The 12,542-nt window shown below is 42.4% G+C and overlaps 1 protein-coding gene across 1 annotated transcript; it reads left to right on the top strand.

Moving 5' to 3' along the window:
- Positions 1–1,733: 1,733 nt before the first annotated feature.
- Positions 1,734–10,467, top strand: T265_15439 (hypothetical protein; the record flags this gene model as incomplete). The annotated part of the gene is made up of 3 exons (XM_009178127.1): positions 1,734–2,053; positions 3,612–4,079; positions 9,981–10,467. The coding sequence occupies 3 exons, from the start codon at positions 1,745–1,747 to the stop codon at positions 10,221–10,223; spliced, it is 1,020 nt and encodes a 339-aa protein (XP_009176391.1).
- Between the last annotated feature and the right edge of the window lie 2,075 nt (positions 10,468–12,542).

Here is a 12,542-nt window from a genome sequence, read left to right as displayed (position 1 = left end):
TAGGTTAGAGGACTGGCTTACAGTTGCAGGAAACGCCACCCCAGCTACACGGCATTTTCGTCTGTGTTTATAGAAGCACGTCCCTCTACGGGCAAATTACGAACTTCGCAATAGTTCGGACATTTTTTAAAATAAATTTTGATATTCTTGACAATATTTTTACTATCTTTCAAGTTTGTAAAGATTTTATCGCATCCAGCAATGAATGCCATGTAGATCTCTATCACACTCAAATTCCGCATGCACATTCCAAAACAAAAACAGACGATTATAAATGTGCTAAAACATTTTTTGCCAGGACGTTACGGATTTCGTCTGTTTTGTAGATGATCAGGTATATCCGATCCCTTAGTTCCTATGAGTTATATTTAATGCTTGGATACCAAGCTGAACGAACATGCAGATAAGCACTCACCTGTAAATTAAGATTTTTCGACGAGAAATCTCGACGAAATTTCAGTCGAATCTCTCTTATATAGACTGTATGTTATATCAATGGGAATAGCTCCACAACTTGTAGCTCGTCCCAGGTGTAACACTAGGTGACTTTTGTTCAGCAAATCCGGTTGGAGAATACTGTAAACAAGGCGTTCAGCTGCGTCCCTCGTCGACGCTAACTTACTTCACACAAGGGTGTTTAGATGTTTGGATGGAATATTGACATACAACCTTAGACACGGGACATAGAATAGATCTGGAGAATGTGGAAGTTTTAAGACGGGGACTGCGATTCACACCATAGCGGCTGATAGCCGAGGCGGTGGAAATTATCAAGCATCACAGCTTGAATAGAATCGAGGGTGTGGAGCTAGCGAGCGTATGGAAGGCGGTCTTAGATAAGCCGAGTTGATACGTGACGGTGTGGTTGTCAATCCACTTAGGATCATTAGAAAAAACCGGGGGGTAGGGGTGGAAACCCCAACCGACCAAAGGTCACAGCATCCCTCCTACACAACTTTCTTAGCACTAGCTCACCCACACAGACTAACAGAAGGTTCAAACGAAGTTCAAGAGGAACCATCAAATGAACCGAACCAGAAGAACTAGACCCTAGGCAGGACCCAAACACATGTAGGTTTCCCCACCGACCCAACACTTGTTCAACCACTCTAACACACTAAAATCCCTCGGCCGACACCCAACAGAGATTTAGCTTGACTTAGCTGATTGGTTCTCCTTCCGCCTTAAATATCGACCAACCTCGGAACCTAGTCACTTGGCCTGACGAAGTTTTGTGTCAAAAGTGAAACGTTGCCCAGCAATAAATCTGCCGATTGTCACCAAACTTCTTCGAAAACGATGACATACAGTCTAGGTTTTATAATTATATTTCGGCAGTGTCATCCCGAACTCTGATAAAAAGGAATTATCAAAGAATCGTTTTCAGAAATTTGCAGTCCAATCATGAACGTCGGCTACTTAGTTTCGCACCACCCGATTATTGACTAAATGATTTTTTCAGTAACACTGTTTTCTCTATGTTTCCTCTCTGGTACCTTCACGACAGTAGTCTCTACCTTGTTTTGACAGAACACTCATTGCATGAATGCAACCAGATGCCGTAGTCTAATTATAGGTGTGTTAATGTCATCAGTCCGTGGTGCCGTCAGACAAACTATAGATACGATTGGTTGCCTTGACCCTCGGCAAGTGTACGTGTCTGTATGTCTTTCAACAAAACCTCTCTGTTTTATACACCAATTCGTGCGTTATTTTTGGGACTACCATCATTGTGAAAAGCGCCATGTCAGTCAACGAGAAACCCGTTCGAGAGACAAAGGGTTTCATGCGAAAATTATGCGTGATCCCGGGAAGATTAGTTGGCAAAGTCGCCATCGTCACTGGTGCGAATACGGGGATTGGAAAAATGACCGCAGCCGAATTGGCGCGTCGAGGGTGCCAGGTTATTATGGCTTGTCGAAACAAAGAGCGGGCAGAAAGCGCCAAAAAGTGGATTTTGGATACGTATGGTGTTGGCAACCCAGATCACTTGAAAACCAACTTGGCTGATCCATGCTTGACATCTTCTTTGACAGCGGTCACGCCGGATCAAGTAAGCTACTCAAGACTGATTCCGTATATTACAGCTGTGTGTCGCACAAATCTACACATAAGGGACGCCAAGATCACCAAGTAGTTCGCAGTTATTTAGTAAGTACGTTATACTTACTGAATCTGGACTAAGCAGACCCAATCAATAACCTGGAATACTCAGAAAATTCATCCTTGTACCTTAGACTGAATGACAGGAAAACGTCCACTCTAGACGGTTTACGTAGGCCAATGTCTTTTGTTATGAGCTCTCGAAACAACATCAAACCGTATTGTAACCGAATGGCATCTGTTATTTCTGTCTCTCAGTAGGACACCTACATGAGAACCAAAATACAGCAGGCTACAAACGTACCCCTTAAAGCTTCCTACTGTAGGCATATTCATGCACGCAAATTAGTTTGTGTTAGTTCAACAGGCTATTATATTCGTATGTTTACTGGATACTTACAAGCCTAATTTCGTATTCTAGCATATTCCTAAAATAATTCGGCCAGTATTGTCCGATGCCTAGATCCGCAAGTATGGTTAGGATGCAATAACAACACGGGTTTGTGCTCCTGACTATATGTTTGCTAACACGTGTAGGTTCCGGGCTGCGGAACGAACGGAAACGAACAGAAAACCTGAGAAGATGAGGACGCCACAGGTTCCCTCACAAAAGAAGATAATCCCAAATAGTACTGTCACCTAAAGTATCAAAAGGCTCAACAAGAGTTTATTATCCTATTGGATTCGAACATTTGCAAAACATTCGCCGAAACCATTCTTAAATATAAAAAAGTCGATTCATCACTTTGAAAGGTTGAACGAAATTCCGGGTTTGAAAAGTGGTAGATGTTAACGAGGAGGAACCTCAATTGTCAGTGTTAAACCACAACCTTCTACCCTTACGTAGAAGGGCCCTGCTGTGGAGCTTATTCTTTCAGTTACGTGTCGTTAAATGCGTTCTGAGTTACTTCTCCTATCGTGCCTCCCCTTCTGGAGTTCGGTGCTTATGTGCAAATTCCAAGTAATTTGTTCTGACGGAAAGCCGTGGACATTTCCGGGGTTCCCAAAAATGGACCATCCGTATAGCATTTTCAAAATCCCCAGTGAAAAAAGGCTTTTGTGGAATCGTTCGAGATGTTCATCCAAACAATGAATCCTCGTTACTAGGACTGAGTTGATGGATGAAAGCACACAGCAAAACTGATCAACATTCTATCAAAGTTTATAAAAGTCAGCTCTATTTTACTGTATCACAGTGTTACGGAAGAACTTTCACACATTAAAATAGCGTCCAACATAGTTTCTGATAGCCAAAATCACTACTGGACATTCTACGAAGCTCTTCTACACTTAAACTGAGCGCGACAAGTTCCTCTGATAATCTACCAAGAAAACTTTGCTTGACACTTTGAATAAGGACATAAACGTAGTCCTATGCTGAAAACTTTTCTGTGCGAATTATGCCCGCTAAACAACTGAGGTATCCAATTCAGCCTGTCTGAATAACTATTTTTGAAGACTTTTTCCGTCACCATCGTTTTAGTTTCGTATTTCATCTTATATTTCAGCTACAGATAGAATTACTGGATCTAGCGTCACTGAAATCTGTACGTGAGTTTGCGACCCGCATCGGACAGCGTCGTGAACACCTAAATTACTTGATCAATAATGCTGGACTGGCTATGGAAGATCACTGCACGACCGAAGATGGCTATGAGCATACAATTGCTGTGAATCACCTGGGACCATTCCTACTAACCGAGCTGTTGATGCCCTTATTGCGCAAAGGTGTTCCCTCAAGGATCATCATGGTGTCGTCAATTGTTCATCGGTATGGTGAGCTTCGCAAGCCCGATTTACAAACCGCACCTGAAGAATATGGGCTTCTATCAGCGTATGCTCAGTCGAAGCTTGCCAACTTGATACATGCAAGGGAATTGGCGAAGCGGCTCTCTGGAAGTGGAGTCATACCTGTTAGCTTGCATCCCGGTGCCGTAAGAACAGAACTTTTTCGTGATGCTCGAACAATGAAGAGTGTAAGTATTCGTAGGTCAGACCTGTGCGCCGTCAGCTTAGGGAATTTCTTTCGAATTAAAAGGTATTTCAACGTGTTTCTCATGTTCCCCACGTCATATGACGCTGCCTCAAGTCTAGGCTATGTTCACAAATCTCAGATGCGCAATTACGTCCCACACTGATTAATCAGAGCTTTCTCTAATTCATTTAGCCGGCTGTATGACATGAGAATGACACCCAGTCTGTGAACCACTTTGAATAGAAGGTCTCACGTCTGAGTCCTTTTTGAGAATATCGTTTCCCCCATGATTTAATGGGTTTCCATTCAGAATTTTACAAGTCTACTTTTCCTCTACGTTAAATCAAGCAAGGTTTGCCAAGATGTCACACAAACTGCTACTGAATTAATCGGGTGGGTGAATTTAAAGCTTCAAATATCTGCGAAACTCAGACAAGCTGTATCACGAAAAACAGTTTTCACGACCTTTGATCTGGTGATTGTGGAATGATGTTAATGAAGCTGCCGTTCGACGTTCTGCTAAAAATGTGGTAATCGAGTCTGGAATGATTGAAACGCCTACCGTGCACCCTTGTCGTACGTGATCCGTTGCGGACTGTTCCACAACTTGACTCCGTTTGCACGGGCTAGACAAGCACGGCTCACACGCATACATATAAGCAAACATGCTTCAAGCATACCGAGATAACACAACCCAAGTCGTCAATAAGGTATCGCGGTATGACACACCCAAAGTTTCTACTCAGTGCTATGCCGCACCCTAAGTTTCTACTCAGTGTTATGCTGCACTTACAGGTAGTTGGTGCCAAAAATAGAAAATCCAGTACCGGAGAGAACGTCATTGTGTTTGCAGTGTTGCTCAGTCGGTAAGAGACTGAACACGGTTCCGTAAACAAAACCCCTTTCAGGCACGTTCTCACTTTAAAGAAGCATGCCATGAATAGTTCCTTTGTTCGTGCCACTTGGAATAACTGATAATCATGTCAAATGCATGAGGATCGAATATGGTTTATGGACTGGCTTACTATATCCTGGTTCCCCAGGATGTGAGCTAATCAGAATCACGAGTTTCAGCTCACCCCATTGCAAAATTTCTGACGTGACTGTATGCGCGTTTTCATACTCGTCCTCTGAATACAGCCAAGGAAAATTCATTTGGTTCAAAAAATCTGCTGTCGCAAACTACTGCGCAGAAAACTAATCAGCAGAGCATTCGCAGTGAATTTTCGGCTCTCCCTTGTTGGTGATATGGCATTTCAGACTGCGGCAGTAAACCAACTAAATGGCAGCGGTTGACCACAATTTTGTGTTCCCGAAACTTCCAGCGTGACATATCCCAAACAAGGTTTATTTAAGATTGCACAGTAAAACAAGTCTTACACGCTCAGACGCTCGAACAAATATGCTTCAATTTTTTTGTTGGCTGGGAAATCTTCACACCCCCTGCTTTGAGTATGAATATACCATTATAAGGAGGAAAGCCCTTCACTGCGAAGTCGTTTACTAGCAAATACCAACTAAACAGTTACAAACTATTGCACACAGTTTTTAAAAACTGAATATTCTCATGCGTCTTCTTGAACTTTCACAGATATTCACTGACCTTCACGCAATTTTGAACAGACGCCACAAAGCAGTTCACAAGTTCCGTAATAAAATTTACCTTTCATTAGACGCGGGTCGGTACGTCAAGAAAACCACAGGCTACTCGCACGTCTCATCAGTAGTATCCGCCGTTACGCCGGTAATGCACTACATTATACATTTTTATCACTATCAATAGTATTGTGATTACTATTCAACCAGGCATCGAGATCGCAGATTAGTTAAGGCACAAAAACACCGACCGGTAGGTCTGTGGTTCCACTCTAACCCCTCATCTCATCTGCTCCCTCCTAGGATTCGGAAACCTGACGTTGTTTCAGTTATGCTTCCTCCAAGTAGCACGATAACTACGGTCCGAAAGGATGCTATATCTGAGCTGTTAATACTGATAAACTGAAATAAAAATGTGCGGTCAACAGTGCTGATTAGTATTAGAACGAGTTTTTGCATCGACAACCGTGCACCAATTAGATTTTGTGAGAGCGTTTAATAATGGTACTAGCAGGAGGTTCAGCAAATGAAAGCGGTTTGCTACCGATAGTGTTTAGGTTGAGACTTCCGTTTGACATTTACGAACAAGTTGTGGTAAACCGCCGGATGTGTATCTTCTTTGGAGAGCAAAAACAGGTAATGTAGTGCGAATTAGACTACGTAACACTGATCGCCAATTTTCCGTGTCGCGCTGTATGTTACTTTCGTCAGCACAGAACGGTCAGTTTGAGTGGTAGCTTATTTTGCTCATTAAAATATGTAACTTATTGACTAATGTCCACAGCTTTTGGAAGGCGTTGCTCTTCGTACTCTTTTTTCCTCACATTGCATTGCAATGAATGTTGGTGCGACCCTCAAACGGAATACGACCCCCAACTTTGGAGTTTGTTTTCACAAATTCACAACAGAGAGATTCACGCTACACTTTGGCTTAATCGTTTTGAGCACAAGTATCGTCAATCAAAGTGTTCTCTCGCACGCTTCATAAAGGAGTTTACTCAATGATTAGGGAATCGTTTAAAAAATGCATTTAGTACATGTTATAGTCACTAAAAAACACCTTGCCAGCTGGATGGATGTACTTTTGGCCCGGATATACAGAAGGAATGCCCTGCAGTGAACTACACCAGAAATTCCGTACACTTATCCGACCTTCATTTCCGTAAACACTACATAATAGAGCTGAAGTGCTTCAAAACAGTTATACCATCCACCTACAGGCTGATGACTCTAAATATAACGCACCGCTCATTCGGTTGCTGAAAACTCCCAAATTCACGCGCCACTGGTGTGGCTCGTCAATTAAGCACAGACCCGATTTTCTGCCAGCTTTGAGTTCTACTTGAACGAACTTCAAAGAATGCTCCCATTTGCTTATTCATTTTGGTTCTCCTGACAGGTTCACCTGAATCCCACCTGAATCTATCCTTTGTGACGTTCTCTAACTTGGATTCAAGCAAAACATACTGTTGACAGAAACTCAGGGAGTGTGTCCATCAGATGAGCCCCACTAAAGAATGAAACCGGACGTGGGCTGTCGGAGAGTTTTCAGCAAACTTATGAAAAATGCGCCACGTCTTTATACAATGCATTACGATACTTCTAATATCGTATCAACTGAAACATGAAGTGTCTTGGTGCAGCACGCTCAGTTGCTTAGAAACACCATAAACAAGAAATTTAGCTGGGTTCCAGGTAAATCTCCCACAATAACCAAATTGATTTGCTAGTGAGTGTATTTGTTAAAGAGGAGGTAGTTGATTACCCTTTTTCCAACATGCTCTGGATAACATTGTGGACGGAGAGAGAGACTTTTTAAGCTGTTCACTAGATGACGCCCCACTGATAAACCTGATTTTAATCACCGGCGTTTCTGTTTTTCTGGCCCTCATCCTTGAACGTATTTTCAGCAACTCACTGACCATCCTCACTGTCGCTTTCACTGATATTGCCCTGCTGAGACCATCCACATCATCGACCAGAGACCATTTGCTTCACTAGTTGAGCAGATACGGATGGAGAAGCAGTAAACTCAAAATCTAGATGGCCAGGGAGCTTACGAATGCAGTCAGACTGGAATTCAATCACCTCAATAAAATCCGTGTGAAGGAATTCCTCGAAAATAAGTGCTGTTTTGAAATGTGGTTGGCCCTGTAGCAGGGGGGGGGGGGGGTTGTTTAAAGTGACTTGCTACGAGCCATGGCCTCCAGAAAATCAGCCGAGAGTTTGTAGCTCCATGAGCTGCATCCGCTTTCATGGTTGTGTTGTCGCGCATAGCACGATATAAGAGGAAACGGAATGAAACACGAGGCAAGTGAAGCCAGAGTACACTTTTTAACCATGCTGCTCAAGGAGTGTGCTGATATTTAGAATTAACCGACAAACAACTAATTTTCGGTTTGAAAATTTTCTGATCACTTGCAGTTGAAAGGTGATGACATTTTTCACGTTAATCGTTGGTATTTTTGTTATTCCGAGTAATTTCAGACCAAGTGGAAGTTGCCTTTTATGGACATAAGTATTGTTAATCTCACTATACAACAGACGCTGCCACTCATCTATTTCACACCGTCACTTCAACACTAGAAGACAAAAGTTAAAGCCTGACACTAGACTTTTGACTACACTTTTTGCTGAATCAAGAGACTAATTGGACCTGCACAGACTAAGTGTAAGTGAATCTACAAACCATATATCATTCATAGACATGGCTGTCCGATTTCGTTCTCCATTGCCAACGGACAACGGTACCCTCATTGTGTCTTGTTTCCCATGTGTCAATCTCTTTGTGCGAAAGAGACATGCCCTGATTATTCATCTATTCATGATTAGCTGGTGACATAGTTATTGTCTGGGCTATAGATTGCGTGCAGTCAGTTGGAGTCTGTTTGATCAGGCGAGCACATCGCCACCTACAGTAGTTCTAATTGCCAGAACCCCTCCTCGGATCTGCGTTACAGTAGTCCATTTTGATCAGAATGTCCCTTTCTCAAAGATGTCTGCATGTGAAATATCTGGGCGTGACCTTGTCAAGTAACCATAGTTGATTCCAGCATTCATTCGTTTGAGAGATGTATGGTTTGACATCTATCTTGTTATGTTATGAAGCCGCGGAAACATTCTGTTCGCACACTCTTTATGTATACACTTGCTAATATCTGTATAGCCCCATTAGGTTGTTTTCCATGTACTCTACCCAGGTTCCTTGGTCGGTTATTTTGGGTAGGGACAAATATATCTGGACCGAAGTTGTAGTGAGCAAGGTCATTGATGCTTGTTGGAAAATTCATACTGTGAATGTTTTCCGACGTTTTTCGCTGTCTTCGTCAGTCGCTCACTAAAACCATGCTCACCTAATGAACGCCCCTTCATCATCATCATCATCGAAAGCACAACACCAATGATTCACGCTTTCCGATCTCAAATTTATACTCCTAGGCCTCCCACCAGACGGAAGTCTCATCTTTTAGTTAACTAATCTGGTAATGTGTGGAAATATTGGTAGCTCGGTTAATTTATACTCCCTCCCACCAGACGGAAGTCTCATCTTTTAGTTAACTAATCTGGTAATGTGTGGAAATATTGGTAGCTCGGTTGCTTATACTGGTGGTTGAACAGGCGGTCACTGAAAAGTAACCTGCAGGCACTATCAGGCAAAATCGATGCATCGTTGGGTGGTCAGTTCCTCTGCACCTGCTTGTGCTCTTACACTTTGTATAGGTGATATTAGTTTCGACAGATACACTCATTCGCATATCAATTCGGTTTTCATGGGAGACTCAACTGGATCTATCGTTCAAGACATACATCTGTTATTCCTTTGTATAGGATTAGTTTCGACAGATACACTCATTCGCATATCAATTCGGTTTTCATGGGAGACTCAACTGGATCTATCGTTCAAGACATACATCTGTTATTCCTTGAAAACTACGTAGCCACAAAGAGGAAAGTAGGCGTAAGCCCTCATATGCGCACTCGTGATGCCGCTTCTATGGGAGACGAAAACTTCGCAAGCTAATTGCCAGGCTTGAGGAAGGAGTCAACGACGACCTACCAGTTGGTCAGACTTCCATATGTGTTGGGGTTTAATCTGGCCTAGTTGAGTAATGCTTTATGTGATGGGCGGTCCGAGAGAATTTTTGATGTGTATCAAATTATTTTATCGCTTACATGTGAGACCATGGCGTGTTGATGAACACGCTGTGTCTGACCTGGCTATAATCGTAAATTCCTTTGCTGCGTTCAAACTAAGATATGCAAGGACGCTTTCTAAGTCTCTCGGTTATTTCATTTCTCTCTACAGAGAATGATTCATTACCTGATCTTGCCGTTTACAACTACCCCCTGGATGGGTTGTCAGACCACACTGTACACTGTTCTAACGCCAAATCTAACTCCTGGCGCCTATTACGACAACTGCACAGAAACCAGTCCAGCAAGTAACGCTTTGAATGATGCCGACGGGGAGTGGCTTTGGAACAAGTCGTGTGAATTGGTTGGCCTAACACAAGGGACGGCCACTGATAGCAAATGTGAAAACGGCTAAACAAATTTCTTGTGTAGAACATAACAAACAACATTTCATCGCGACTCATCATGCGTTGTTACTGTTTATCTTCTACACAAACTATTTTCAACAGTCTCTTGCGTTCTTATTTTGTGTTAAAATGCTAGACATTCGGTCTCCAGATTGCAACGTATGTCAGTTTTGACGTTTATTCAGTTGGGGTTGATAACGTCTGTGTCTGCAATGTTATATTTTTGAATAGCACATTTCACTCCTTTCGCCTTTCAACATTATTCATTCGACCAGGTGATGCTGATTTAACCTATGCAGCTTAACTGTCCCAACCTACAATGATGACCCACTTGGCTCAATTACATACAGATGCAGGAGAAACATATACTACCTGCAAAATTGTAGCAGTTGTTAGAGGTTGGAATACTGATGCCACGGAATGAACTTCCACACATCCATAAAGATGTAAGTCGTTCTCCAAGGTCTCAGTGATGTGACAATAAAAGGGGGAGATGAACAGCCGCTACGTTATAAGCTTTGTGTGCAACCGTAGTTTTAGCCCGTAATCACCTAAGTCTGCTGGCTACTTATATTGTAGAAACAACGTTTTCGCAGATCACTATGAATTTCGGAGCTATCAAAGAATGGCTGGATTATTTTCTATAAAAGTCAAGCAAAAATATGTTGAATAGGATCAGCAGCTCTGTGGTCTTTTTGTAAACTTCACCAAGGCCTGATTTATCTCAAGCGAGTCTGAAATCGATATCATTGTAAAGCGTTGTTCAGCTTCTATATACCAATCATCTGCGCGGAGGAGTTCCGCGGTTTTGAAGCTGTTGCATCAAGTTTAAATCGTTCGGAGGGTGGTTTATTCAGTTTGAAGCTCGCGCTAACTGAAATGTTGCCATTCGTGTGCTGTAGTCTGTGGACCACTGTGCCCTATTTTCGCACACCGAGGCGGAATTGCAGCGGTCGACTATAGCAGTTGATTCAAAAGCATTTCGATTTGGTTTGGTCATGAATATTTCCAAAAAGTTGGAAAGTTGGAAAAAGTTGAATCTCGCGAGCTGGACATAAAACGAGAATCATTTAAGTAGAAGGTCGTAAGACAGTATCCAGATATCCACAGACCAGAAGTTTCATAGTGAAATGAGTACGCGAACTGCAAAATCAGCGTGGTAATTAGTAATACTATATATATATATATATCAAACTGCTGAGACGGACGTTTTAATACACTTCTGGTGATCCACTTACTTCTTCGCCTGACATATTTTCCTAAAATTGCAAATCGAGGCAGACTTCTGTCACCTTTTTGATTGTGATGAAGTGAGCCATTCAGTGAGGAATTTTGAATATCTACTACGTGGAAATCTTTATAGAAATCAATGATCCTAGATAACGCGTCTAATTTCGCTACCTGTTGGTAGACCATCTTTGAGAATTTCAAGAGGTTAGCATTTAACCGTTTTCGCCTTTGAGAATGACACCATGATCCCGGGTAGTCTGCAATAGTAAACTGCTATTTCCGTTACCAATCCATGCACTTTCGGAAAGCAGCAAGGGAAAACTTATAGGACTGTATTGTTTTCTGCCGACAGAATAACCTATCAATTAATAACCTCAACGGCCCTGCATAAATTAGGTGATATCATTTAATGTTGTTCGACTGAGGTAGACGATCCGGATTTTAACTTTGACGTAACAGAACGCTTCGCGTTTCGTAAAGTTTCCCGCTAAGGATCTGAGCCAATCGATTGACATCCAAGTCAGTTGTCATCAAATCAGTCACCCCATAATACTTCACAGTGCTCACAACGTTGGCCAGATCAGTAAGATCCACCTTTGAACCCAGGTTTCAAAGGATATCGGATAAACTACTTCAGAACAGATGTTACATGAAACCTTTGCCTTATCTAGTATACACCTTTACTCAGCTCAGTAATGCGCACCAAAAATAACACGTAGAGCCAAACTAGGTGGTTTAACTTTCTGAGTCAGTGTGGCACATAAGACCAAAATCGTGTTGGGCGATAGGTTGAAAAATTTCCGAAGAGGGGAGTCTGGGTGCAGTGCAAGACGGAAGAGAATCACAGAAAACTTTCATTCGTCTTTTACCTAGAAGGTTGAACGTTGTCATTCGGTCGAATGTTACATTCCCAGGGACTGGCGGAAGTGGCGAAATCATCCCAATTCGATGGAAATCAAATGGGAACACTCGTGCTGGTAAAGTGGACAAAGTACAGCATCATACGTCCATCCCTCTTCAAGCTTGGGATGAGAATCAAACGGTCAGTTTTGATAGCGGTAGTCGCTATCTGTAAGCACAGGGATATGTGAATGATG

Source organism: Opisthorchis viverrini, assembly GCF_000715545.1.
Source record: "Opisthorchis viverrini unplaced genomic scaffold opera_v5_500, whole genome shotgun sequence".
In the NCBI taxonomy this organism is placed as follows: domain Eukaryota; kingdom Metazoa; phylum Platyhelminthes; class Trematoda; order Opisthorchiida; family Opisthorchiidae; genus Opisthorchis; species Opisthorchis viverrini.
This window is presented reverse-complemented; position numbering and strand designations above follow the sequence as displayed.